This window comes from Nicotiana tabacum, chromosome 11, assembly GCF_000715075.1.
Source record: "Nicotiana tabacum cultivar K326 chromosome 11, ASM71507v2, whole genome shotgun sequence".
In the NCBI taxonomy this organism is placed as follows: Eukaryota; Viridiplantae; Streptophyta; class Magnoliopsida; order Solanales; family Solanaceae; genus Nicotiana; species Nicotiana tabacum.
In genome coordinates, this window is record NC_134090.1 from 139,604,371 (window position 1) to 139,617,654 (window position 13,284).

At 32.9% G+C, this 13,284-nt stretch overlaps 1 protein-coding gene across 1 annotated transcript; it reads right to left on the reverse strand.

Annotated features, from left to right (window-relative positions):
• Window positions 1-9,843: 9,843 nt before the first annotated feature.
• LOC107776045 (uncharacterized) lies at window positions 9,844-12,761 on the reverse strand. The gene is made up of 6 exons (XM_075224436.1): window positions 12,416-12,761; window positions 12,042-12,246; window positions 11,289-11,839; window positions 10,958-11,101; window positions 10,490-10,836; window positions 9,844-10,287 (listed from the first exon to the last, which is right to left on the reverse strand). Exons 1-6 carry the CDS (start codon window positions 12,759-12,761, stop codon window positions 9,844-9,846), a joined length of 2,037 nt encoding a protein of 678 aa, XP_075080537.1.
• Between the last annotated feature and the right edge of the window lie 523 nt (window positions 12,762-13,284).

Sequence of the window (13,284 nt, forward strand, 5' to 3'; positions counted from 1 at the left end):
TTGAGAACATTGATAAGTTGCATGTCATCTTTGGCACAAATTCTTTAAATGGATCTTAAATCAGCGTGGACAATACATGTGATGCAGTATATAAGATTTATCGCAGAGCAACGCCTTCTTCATCGTCGCGTTCAAAGCAGCCCACAAAGAGGAGGTGCAATGACAATATTTTAGTCCATATGATGAGTGTCATTGCTGCAAATATCGGGAGGATTGTAGATGCTTTAATAGAGAGCAGCCAACGCGTGTGCTTAGACGAGGTGTTTGGCATGATAAAATATTGTCGGATTCAATGATGATTTAGTGATCGACGCCTGTGAATTCCTTTCTCTCGACAAGAAAAGAGCAAGATAATCCTCAAATTGGATGAGATATTAAGAAGACTTTGGTTATCTAAATATTTACGTAGCACTGGTCGTTTAATATTTAGACTATACTCTTATTTATTGACAATATAGACTTTAGGTAAAATGTGAGTTGTCATAAAAAGTAAATGTATTCGTTTTGGAAAAAATGTAAATAGCCAAAATTAAATAAAAATATAATCCAACTTATCTTTTTAGTATCAGTACTTTTATTTTTCCGTTAAACCATTGATTAGAGGTACAATATTTTTGTTGATTATTACTTAATTTCTTAAGAAATTTGTAGTGTCCTATTCTGGACTTGAGTATATCTCGAGGGATGATTTTTTCAAGCCATTTTTAACCATCATATTTGCTATTGCACATGTTCTATTTGCTGCGCGTATGGGAAGTGATCAAGATTAAAGTCACTCTGTGGTTTCTGTTAGAGCTACTTAAAATAGAATTTTGTGCAAGTTGGTACACCCAGATTAACCTTCGTTTATGACTTGAGCTGAATAAGATTTGAACCAAATATAATGTTCATATGTTTGTACCTGAGTCAAAATTTATGTATTTTCATGTGGACTAATCCTTTTAAAGCCAAGATTAATGTATCATTTCTCAAGTATGTTGTAACACCTCTTGGAGATTGGTGGTCCATAGCAACAAATTTATAGAGACATCCCGGTAGAATTCACATATTTGTCTTTTTTAATTTCTTTTAATGCGGTCGATAAATTTAGTCTGCAATATACATCTGTTTCTAATATCTTTCTTTGCTCTTTTTTGTTTGAAACGATCCGCGCATAGTGCGGGTAAGTATACTAGTTATTTAGAAAAAGAAAGTCCGTACCTCTAGTATTTTCAAAGTATTTGCTCGAGATGGCAGAAGCTCGTGCTAATAGCTGTGAGTACCTAATTTTTAACAATATTTAATTTTTTATCACTTCTTCTATGTAAATATTTTAGGGGTTTTAACCTACAATTTTTAGCTTTGTTACACTTAATATTATAGGGTAAAAATACAAAATTTTAAAAGGTGAATTATTACTATTATTTTATTTTATTTTTATTTTTATTTTAAAATAATAAACAAATCCGAAAAATATTAATTTTTTTAATTTTCATGAGTGATTTAAAAAATAGGAAAAAGGGAAGTATTAATAAAAAAATAAAAGTAAAAGTAGGTGGAATTCTCTTTTAAAAAGTAAAAGAAAGTAGAAAATTAAAAAAATAAAAGTAAAGTTTTGTGGAAATTTTAAAAAAATAAAAAGTAAAAGAAAGTTGGAATTAAAAAATAAATATAAAGGTATCTGAAAATTAAAAAAATTTAAAGTAAAAGAAAGTAGCATTTTTAAAAGAAAAGCAAAAGAAAGTGGATTGTTTTTTTAAGAAAAGTTAAATAAGTGGAATTCTCTTTTAAAAAGTAAAAAAAAGTGGGATTTTAAATAAGATAAAAGTAATTAAAGTTGGAATTTAAAAAATAAAAGTAAAGAAAGGTGAGATTTCTTTTTATAAAAAAATAAAAGCAATTTGTAAGTGAGATTTCTTTTAATTAAAAAATAATAAAATATTTTTTTAAAAAAAACTGAAAAATCTCGAAAATTTTGCTATAAATAGAAGAGAAAATTTGAGAAAAAATAAGAAAATAAGAGAGGGGGAGGAGAGAAATTTAGGTTGAAAGTTTTCATTATATTTTTCTTTCAACATTTCGAGCCTTGAATCTTGGGTTTGAAGAAGAGTTGATAGAGATTTTGTTGTTGCTGCTGTATTGACTCTACAACTTTCAGATTTTATTCATTTGAATTCACTCTCTTGTAGGTATGTAATTCAAGGTCTTGAGTTAAAAAATGTCGGAGCATCTTTATTGAAGCATAAACAAATTGATTTGGTTCTTTTGATAAAGTTTCTTTCGTATTGGATCTGTTCGCATGAATGATGTTTCTTTGATTGAGTGAATTGAGATTTGCAAATGTTAATGTTATTTTAATATGTTCATGACTCTGTCTCGTTTTTGTTTTTTTTTTTCTTTATTTTTATTTTATTTTTATTTTTCTTGGCTCATGACTTGTAACCAGCATATATTGTTTTGTTTACATTTAGATTTCAAGCTCATGTAGCACCATGTTCATATTTTAAAATTTTAAAAAGTATGTGAAGTTGAACAATTTGTCAACATTAATATGTAAAAAAAATAGATTGTGTTAGTGGAAGGATCTTATCTTCAATTTATGTTATTGGCTGCATATTTTCTTAAATTAACCTTGTGAAGATTCAACTTCCTCTGCTTTAAAATGGTACTGTAGAAGTTATAGTGGTGATACTACAACTTTCTCTTTAGCATAGTGTTAAATAAATTAATTACTTTAAATGTTCTTTGTTATATCAAGTTTAAAATGCATTTTTGTATGTCCATGTTTGTTTTGTTCCTTCTGGTTCATCCAAATAATTCTCAGCATGGTTTCTTTTTCTTTTTGTGCTCATATGGTCATTTAAGATTCATTATTTTGTTATAAAATTTTGTTAGTTTCTTTCTAGAATTTGAAAACGAAAGTCGGTCTTTTGAAGATGATATGGAGATGAACCCAAAGTTGGCACCTGTCTTTCGTTATTTTCACATAAATGCCAACTCCACCTTTCTGAATTGTAGTATGCTATAACAAAAGGCTCCAGTGATATACATGTAGCTAACTCATTTCTTTAGGCCTTTTGTACTTATCAATTTATACCACTCCATCCACAATAAAACCTCAAAACTCATGGCCCTCATTTAATTAATTTTAAATCCATAGAATTCGAGGCATGCCATTTAGCGTATTTTCTATGGCCCTCGCAAAGTTGAAAAATGCGTAGTTGCTTTAGGCGCGTAATTTAAAATTACCTTCCTAAAATCGGTTGTGCATTTCATGTGACCCAAATCCAAATCCCAACAATGTTAAATAAAATGTGTCGTGGACCGCAGGTGCATTTATGTGACGTGGTTCAAGACATATTTTAAATGACGTTGCAATCTTCCTAAAAAATGAATAAGAGTGGTTAATAAGTTAAAATTGAACCATAGGCTAAAACATGTATTAAAATCAGATAATAGGCCAATTATAACAGTTGAGCGACCGTGCTAGAACCACGGAACCCGGGAATGCCTAACACCTTCTCCTGGGTTAACAGAATTCCTTACCCGGATTTCTGTGTTCGCGGACTGTAAAACAAAGTCAATCTTTTCCTCGATTCTGGATTTGAACCGGTGACTTGGGACACCATAAATTATCCCAAGTGGCGACTCTGAATTTTTAATAATAAATGAATCTCATTTCGATTGTCACTTTAAGTTGGAAAAAACTCCCTTATACCCTTTCCGGGGTGTAGGAAAAAAGGAGGTGTGACAGCTCTGGCGACTATGCTGGGGAAAAGAACCTAGAATCTCTGGTTCAGGGTTCAGAATTCGAGCTTAGAATAATTGTTGTATTTGGCTTTATTTATGGGATTTTTACCTTCCTATACCATATATGAAACCTTATTACCCTCAATGTTTAAGGATTGTGTTAATTACATTTCAGCATACCAAATTACCATTTATATACCACAATTCAAATTAAGGGTATAATTAATACTTTATTTATATTAGGCGTTAATTTAGGAGCGTATATTCTCCCATTTTCGTTTACCCGCCTCTCTCTCCTCCTACCCCCACACCCCCCACGTTTTACTTTCAGTTAATTCCCCCATTTTCGTATACTCGCCTCTCACCCACGTTTACCATCAGTTACCCACGATTCTACAATTTTCGTTTCCAGTTAATTTCACAAAATCCTATTTTGAAGTTGCATCTGTTTTTTCAAGTCCCAAATCATGAAAAAAATCAACACTCCAAAAAAAGCTTCAAAAGCTACATTAGCTGATATCTCATCCTTTGATTTGGGTGTTTTAACACCAAAATCACCACCCAAAAACGCAAAATCGACACATGCAAGTGAACCTACTACTAGTATTTCATCTCCTAGACAAATCCGTGTGGAGATGAGAACAAGCATTTGCACGATGTTGATGCTGGTGGAGGTGATAAACCAGTCGAGAAACAACTCAAACGAAAGGGCAAAGAGTTGTGTGTAGATGATGATTTTGTTGAACATTCCCCTAAAATTCCATCTGTGAAAAAACCCAAGGTCTCTCCTTCTTCATCAAAACCGAAAAAGAAGAAACCCTCCAAAAAAGTACCAAAATTGGTTCACAAAAAGATTTTGGTAAAGGTAAACACTAATTATTTTTCTTTACAGTTTTTTAGTGTGATTTTGGTTGTAAAAATCTGTTGTTAAAGTGTTTTTTGGTAAAATGTGGAATTGTCCAAATTTTGTAGATTGTTTGTCTCAATTTTGTAGGTTAATTGTAATTGTGATTTTTAGACAGTGCATAAATGTAGTCATTTTGTAGTTGTTTTGTAGTCTGCTGGATAAATTGTAGATAAGGTACATTTTTCACTTTTGTATGCTGCTACATTTACCTTCATACTAACTACAATTAATCTACATTTTGTGAGTTACTTGAACTAACTGTTATATTTTTGTAGTTATAGAGTTGTGGTTACCCTTTTCTTCCTTATTGTTTTGAGATAATGTTTACATGTGTAGATGTCCTGTATTATTTTGTAGTTATAGGTGTGGGTAGGTTGTTCTTCTTTTAGTTATATTTTGTAATTATCATGTAGTTATATGTAGATTACTGCTTCTTTTTTATGCTAACTACTAATGTTCAATAATTTTTTATTTTCTGCAAAATGGCCATTACTTTGCACCACAAAATGTTGATTATGGTGTGCTTAGATTCCACAGTTTGTGTGATCCGAGCATACCTAGCCAGATAAAAGCTTTACTCTCTCCAAATGCTTTAAATATTTTCCAAAAAACTTGTTTTGGTTACTTATTTGGTCTCCCCACAATCAGTATGCAAAACCAAGCAATTCATCTTCTGATGAAGTATGAATTGTCAAAGTCTACTGACTCATATTTTTCAGTACTATTGAAGGGTAAAAAATTAAATTTTTCCTTGAGAAAATTTGGGTTGATTACTGGTCTAAATTGTGTGAATAAGTTTTCAGACTATGGTTACACTTCCACTTATGTTAGCCATTTAATGACTACCTATTTTTCGAACAAACAAAGGGTTGAAAAGTGGCATTTGAAAAATGTAGTCACAAATAAAGCTTGGGCAAATGATGAGGATCCAGTGAGGTTGTGCATTCTTTATCTGTTGGAATTTTTTGTTTGTCCTTCTGAAAAAGACTACGTGTCTTTCATAGATAAGTTTATGTTCTTTCTGATAGAGTCTGGTAATTTTGAGTCATACCCATGGGGTATCAAATCCTTTAAGCAGGTTATTGAATCTGTCCGACATCGTCTTAATCCCCATGTACATTCTTATCTGATACGGGGATGCTCATTAGCCTTGCAAGTGTGGCTATATGAGTGTTGCTCGTCCGTCAGTACGGAGCTTGCTACGAGGTGTTCTGAATCTATACCTCGCATTTTAAGATGGTCAACTATAAAGGGCCAGATTTGGTTAATTGCAATTGAAGAGAAGATGATCAAGCCTGAGTGGCTCAAGGTATATTTTTCACTTTTGTATGATGCTACATTTACCTTCATAATAACTACAATTAATCTACATTTTTTTATTTACTTGAACTAACTGTTATTTCCATCATTCAGTTCACAAGCATCACTGAATCTGGAGAAGAGATTGGAGTGCTTAATCTGCCAGAAAAGATTCAGTATGAAGATGCACATGGTGCTCAATCATCACAGGTTCCAATTGCTGCTTCTCTAACATTTGAACCTAAAGATACAGATTGTCAAGAGGACACTGAATCTGTGACTAGCAAGCTCAGGAAGTTGGAAAAGAGGATTGGGCAGGTAATATAAATAACTACAATATAAAGACATTTTTTTGCTACAATTTAACTTCATTCCATAACAATTATTGTATGTTATACATTGTAGTTAATTTGTGGTATAATTCTATATTGAGCCCTGTTGGTATTGCACAAATATTTGTTAAATTGTAGTGGAACTGTAGCATTTTGAATAAGATTACCAACTAATTATATATTTAATTTTTAGGTTGATGGAAAGTTAGCTGAATTTAGGAAGGCTGTTTTTGAGGAACTCTCAAGCCTTCGAGAGTTCATAGATGTTTCTGTGAAGAGTGTTATGAAGGTGATAAACAGGAGGTACGATGTGGACGAGTCAAAGGTAAGAATTGACATATATTTTTGTAGTAAAACTAATTATGACATATGAATCAAATATACTCAAACATACCCAAAAATTGTAGTTTGTTGGTAGTTCAACCAAAAATAATGACCAACAACAAGGAGAGAACAACCAACAATTTCAGTTCAATATTGGTGATCAAGTGCATGCAAGCACAAGCAATACATATATTTATAGAATTCCTTCAAACATATCTACAAACTTCAAGACAACATTATCTAATTATTATAACCCCCTTTTCACTATGTTTTGCAGCTGCTATTTCTCCGGAACATGTTCAAGCACATGTTGACTTATATCTTGATTTTCAAGAAGCAGTTGGGGCATATAAAGCAGGTATACTATCATACTTTCATTACAATAAGGTTACAATGCAAAAATTTTATAATTCACACTTTAACTACAAATTCCCACATATATCTACAATTCTCATTTTTTAAATTATTCATTCAAGCTGAAGTTTCAACAGAACATCTCCAAGCACATGTTGAGGAAGAACCAGAATTTGAAGGAGTAGCTGAGGCACAACAAGCAGGTATAATATCAGAAGCTCATTATATTCACTTTATATCAACAATATTGTGCATAACTACATACATCTACATTTATCTTCAGAAGCTGAAGTTTCTCCTGGGGGTGTGCCAACAATAGTTGAGGAAGAACCAAGATTTCAGGAAGGAGCTGAGGTAGAAAAAGCAGGTATAGTATCATAATATACTTTTGAAGTAGTAATTTTTACTTATACAATTATACAATGCTGTTAAGTATGTTATTTTATATGTAACAGATATTGAAGATAACGTTCCACAGTCGCCAATTCACGGTGTGACTGTGAATGAAGTTGTTCCTGAAGGTTCAGGCATTGACAAGAAAGGTCAGACATTGGATGACTTTGAGTTGCCAGACAACTTAACACTATTGGTCATGTATGGCGAGACCATACCAGATGAAGCAACCCCTATTCATCCGGGTAGAACCAGGCAACCGGGGAAACATGCACGATCACCTTTCACACCTCTGTATAGTTTTGGAGGCAGCACCTCTGTCGGACCTAAATTTTTCTACCTCAAGCACCCCTTCACAACTGTTATAGGTGAAAATGTAGATGCTGATTTGATAGAAAGGTTCACCAACTGGTTATACCTTCGTAGTGACAAAGTATCTAAGAGGTATGAATGCTTAATTTTACACTTTCATTTCACCATTTTTAAACTTTAAATATGTAATTCATTCTGTCATTTTTTTATTTGATATTTTTTCGTTATTACAAGAGGAAAGAATACTTTTCCAAAAAGGATAACCAAATCAAGTCTTGGTTAGACTTTGGTTGTGAAAAGGTGGATAAGAAGGACTGATTTTATGCCCTTGCTCACCCAGGACAAGTCATCAATAACACGGTAAGTATAAAGAACAGAATCCTTCACAATATGTGTTTTGTCTTCAGCTGTGTAGTGTAATTGTAGTTATATTGTAGTTTTGTCTTCAGCTGTGCAATGTAATTGTAGTTATATTGTAGACAAGATATATAGGTTACTATGTTTTGTCTTCAGCTGTTGAATTTATTCCTCTGTATAGTAGCTAAAGTGTAGCAATCTGTTAGATTATTTGATTAGTTCAAATTGTAGTTTAAGTTGTAGTTGTTATGTAGATAATTGTGGTTACTTTGTATCTTATAGTAGACTTTATTTTATTTTGCAGCACATTGATGTTATTATGTATTATTTGAGAAAAAGAGGCAAGTATGACCCCAACAACGACACTAGGTTCACAACAACCAATTGCTTGTTCAGGACCAAGATTGAACGAATCTATGACAAGTTCAAAAGTTCTCCACCAGAACTTAAGTATTCGGCTGTTAAATCAGATGATGATGTTGCAGAATATATCCTTGGGTATAGACTTTTTGCTAATGTTGCCTAGGATGTAGTTGACTATGTCATCATGCCTGTGAACATTGTAGAGAATTTCCATTGGTTGTTGCTCGTTTTCGACATAGCGGACAGACAACTTTATGTTTATGATTCCGTGGTGTCTTCAAACCGTCATAATACTGTTGAATCATTGGTTGATAAGTTTTCAATCATTATCCCTCTGTATTTGTCTTGCACTGGTTTCTACAGGAAACGTAATGACATTGACTTCAAGACCACAAAGGCATACATTGAGAAACCAGTACAGACCCTCTCAACATACAGTGGATGGTTGCGGAGATTCCACAGAAAAAGGAAGGATCACTGTAAAAAAACTATTCTCCCTTTCTATATGTTTAATTATTTTATTTTAATTAATTGTTACATAATAAAAAAATTTGATCTTATGCAGCGATTGTGGTATATTTGTGGCGGCTTTTGCGAGTATGTTAGCCTTGGAGATTTAGCAATCCCAAAAGAAGATCTTTCTGATATCGACCAACATCGTAGACGCTATGGTGCTCTACTATGGGACTATGCTACAAAGAAGCAAGAAGATGGGTCAATCAGTGAAAGTGAGGTTACAGACAGGCTAGTAAGGAGGAAGGGTGCTCCTGCTAAAAATGAGAGGACTAGAGTACAGAGAAAGAAGAAATAGAGTCTTGTGTTCCTAGTTTAGTTGATGTCATTTTGTAGTTGAAGTGGAATACACTGTAGGAAATATGTCATTTTGGTTGTTTACAGCACTTTATCTTCATTACATTAAACTCGAGTACTCTGATTTGCTAGAATACAATTTGCCTTTAATCTTCAAGTAATTTTTATGAAATACCTTCAAGTTCTAGGTAATTTCTGTATATAACTGTCATTTGTAATTAAGGTACACAGCCAAAATATGAAATAAATATAGGAATCATATAAATAAATTATCCACAATTAATCTACAAATCATCTACAAATTATTAACAAGACAACAATTTAAATACATTTAAACTACATTTTAACTACAAATTATTAACAGGACTACAATTAGACTACATTTAAAGTACATTTTAACTACAATCTGGAAACAGTTTACATTGAATGAATTCTTCATTAATATTAGTTGTTTTGTATATAGTAAATATTAAAGTTTAACTAAGCTATAAAAAAGACAAATTTAGATGCCTGACAGAATACATAAAATCATATTAAACGCAAATACACAAATTGTAGTATACTTCATAATCATCTTCAAAAACTTGAACGATTACACAAAAAAATTAGATAATTTGAACTCACTAACATTTATTTTGAATAACTATTCTAACTACATGATATTCATTTCTTTTTGGGCGCATTCTTGCAAGTTCTTTTGTTATGCCCTTCACTTCCACAATTTCCACATGACACCTTGTACTTCTTTGACTTTATTTCATCACATGTTTTATATCTTTCCTTGTGAGGTCTCCCTGGCTGCCTTTTATCTCCCGTCGGTGGCTTTACTACCTCATCCAAAATATGTTGTGGCACATCCCATTTGCTTTCATCAGGAAGAGGATTTACTGGCATTTCATAGGTAAGCAGAAGGCTCTTCCTTGTGTAATACAGAGAGCAATAGTTTTCGTATGTTTCCTTCTTGTGCCTTAATGCTGCCAAAGCATGCGCACATGGAAGTTCATCAAGTTGGAATTGTCCGCAGCTACATTTTTTGTTTTCTAGACACACAATGTACCGCTTCACACCATCTAACACAGTATGTATATGATATGTTGAAGCCCTCACCTACAATTGAAGAACAAACAGAAATAATAATATATCAATCATTAAAAAGGATTATCCACAACTTACCTACAAATCAGCTACAAATACATTACAACTTATCTACAATCTACAATTACCCACAATTTGACTACAGTTTATCTACAATCTGGAAACAATGCATATTAAGCAATTTATTTTTTTGCACCAAAAAAACAGATCTTACCCTTAGTTTCTGAGATAATGTATTGTTGTCATCCAATTCTTTGTTGAATTTGTACCCAAGGTATGTGAAAGTACCCTTTGCCTTCAATAACTTCTCTTTCGTCCAACGTTCAAGAAGCGTCCTCATATACTCTAATAGATCAAATATTGGCAGCTCTCTTGCCTCTTTTGTTACAGCATTCAACGACTCGGCAATGTTTGATGTCATAGTAAAAGTTCTATTCACCGTTGCATGTACTCTTGACCATCTATGATAGCCAATATCATATAGGTAAGATTTCACACGCGGGTCTACCTCTTCAATCTTCAACATCCTTTCATTAAATTCATCCAGAGTGTATGACCGTGCTGTAGCAAAGTACAATTCATGTAATTGTAAATGTCCCTTCTTGAATTTGGACCTTATATTTGTCCAAATATGCCACATGCAAGAGTAGTGTGGCATGCCCGGATAGACAATTGATGTTGCCTTCAGTATACTTCTCATTCCTATCTGAAACAACACACATTGAAGGTCTTTCACCATATGCCTCCTTGAATTGCTCAAAGAACCACTTCCAAGACGCGTCGTTTTCAGAATCAACCACAGCATATGCCAAGGGAAATATAGTACCTACATTTTTAATTCATAAAATATTAATTGGCAGCCCTGAAAAGGTATATAAAAATATAATTAAATAACAACTACAATATATATTCAGAATATAGACAATTTATCTACACTTTTTTCCTTTAGCTACAAAATAACTACAATTTAACTACATTTTATAGAATGCCTACAAAATTATTACATTATTTACCTGCTGCATCCATGGTGCTTGTTGTAAGCATAATCCCCCTGTAGGCTGACTTTAAGAATATCCCATCAACCACTACTACTGGCCTACAATGTTGCCAACCACTTATTGATGTACAAAGAGCAACAAATGTGTATAAGAAGCAATCATCTGCTGCCTTCTTCAATTTAACAACAGAACCAGGATACGTCTCCTCATGAATATAAAAATATTTGGGTAATTTGTTGTAGGAGTCAGACGGATTCCCTCTCAAAAACTGTAAAGCCTTTTCCTTGGCTCTCCATGCTTGCATGTAGCTTAGGTTCAGTCCATGTTCGGATAACATGTCAGTTTGTATGTCCTTTGGTGTGTAAACAGTCTTAGGATCACAATACTTTGGAATGACCATGCTACCAACTACAGCTGCAGTACGTTTGCGCTGTATGAATGTTTCGTCCAATAAGGAGCATGTGTGTTGTCGGCTGAAACTCCTTATCTTGAACATTGTCGAATCATTAATTGACGTTGCCTTGAAGTACCATTTACAGTTTTCAACAACGCATATAAGCCAGTAGCTACAAAAAAAATACAATATTTAATACAGGCTATAGATGTAGAAGCAACAAAAAGGGCCGTTTTAACACAAATTCGTTAAAAACTACAATTAACTACAGTTTAACTACAGTTTAACTACAATTAAACTACAATTTATAAAAACCACATATCTTCACTAAAACACTGCTTTTGCTGATATATTCTCCACAAATAAATTCATACCTTTTATTACTAGATCTTTTTACTCTGAACTGGAATTTGTACATCACAGAAAAATTCTTCATTGCAGCAGCTACAGTTTGCTTGTCCTCATAAACTTGTCCTTCTTCAATATATGTTTGTGTAGATTTAGTTATTATTTCACTTTGATATTCCTCTATAGCTGGTGAGGATGGAATTTCAAGTAAGTTTAGGGATCCAGACGAACCTGCAGCAACATAGAGATAAATGTAGTAATTATGTAGATAATTTTGAAAACAACATTGCTTTATGAGCTTCAGTACATTGTTTTTTGTAGTTAATTAGTAGATAAAAGTTGTAATATTGTAGATAACACACTAACACAATAACTCTCTACAATGTCGAATTAAATATACCTGCACTTGTGCTATCGTTGGTGATTGCCAATTCCATATTGAAATCTCTTACGCTTATACATAAAGGATACGAACCTAAGTTCTTATTCTCCTTTTTGGTATCCATATACACACGAACCCCCATATCATTCCTAATCTCCATTGGAGGACAATTGTCGTTCACAATGTATTTGATTTCTATAATTTTATCCGATGTATCAATCGATAGTTGTTCTGCAATTGTAGAAATCAGAATTCCGTAGCTTGCATTCTCATCTACCACAATGGCATAAACTTCAAAATCTCTAAATCTGCTATAGTGATCCCAATTTCCATTCAATTTTATCTTTATTGGGATTTTTGACATGATTTCGTGTAGTTGAGAGAAAAAAGATGAAGAACAGATATAGGTTCGACAATTTGAGTACTGAGGTCGATGAAGAACAATTTTGAATTCTACAATTTGTATCGCGTTGTAGAATTTGTAAAAGCAATTTGAGTACTGGAGCTTCTGAAGCTTGCGTTGTTTTAGAATTGTAGTAAATGAGATAATTACGCAGCAATGAGATCTCTTTCCATTTCAAAATTCGAATTTAATGTGGAAAGAATCAAACGCAGATTTCGTGCCTTCTTTTTAGCGTGTTTTAAATGGAAGAATCTGCCTAATTATGGATTGGTATATAAATTGTAGTAAAAGTGTGGATTGGGCGGGTAATTAACAAATTATGAACATTTTTGGTAATAAGGTTTCATATATGGTATAGATAGGAAAAAATCCCTTTATTTATTATCTGATTTTATTCACATGTTTGGGCCTAATGTGCTAAGTGCTGCTTTTTACCGCTTTGATATTATTTGAACTATATATAAACTGATACGAAACCCTTCTA

Coding starts and splice junctions, on each gene's coding strand:
- LOC107776045 (XM_075224436.1), bottom strand. CDS start 12,761: ATGTCAAAAATCCCAATAAAGATAAAATTGAATGGAAATTGGGATCAC. Junction 11,840..12,041: donor AAAAGATCTAGTAATAAAAG/GTATGAATTTAT, acceptor TTTTTTTTGTAG/CTACTGGCTTATATGCGTTG. Junction 10,837..10,957: donor GAATGAGAAGTATACTGAAG/GCAACATCAATT, acceptor ACTTTGCTACAG/CACGGTCATACACTCTGGAT.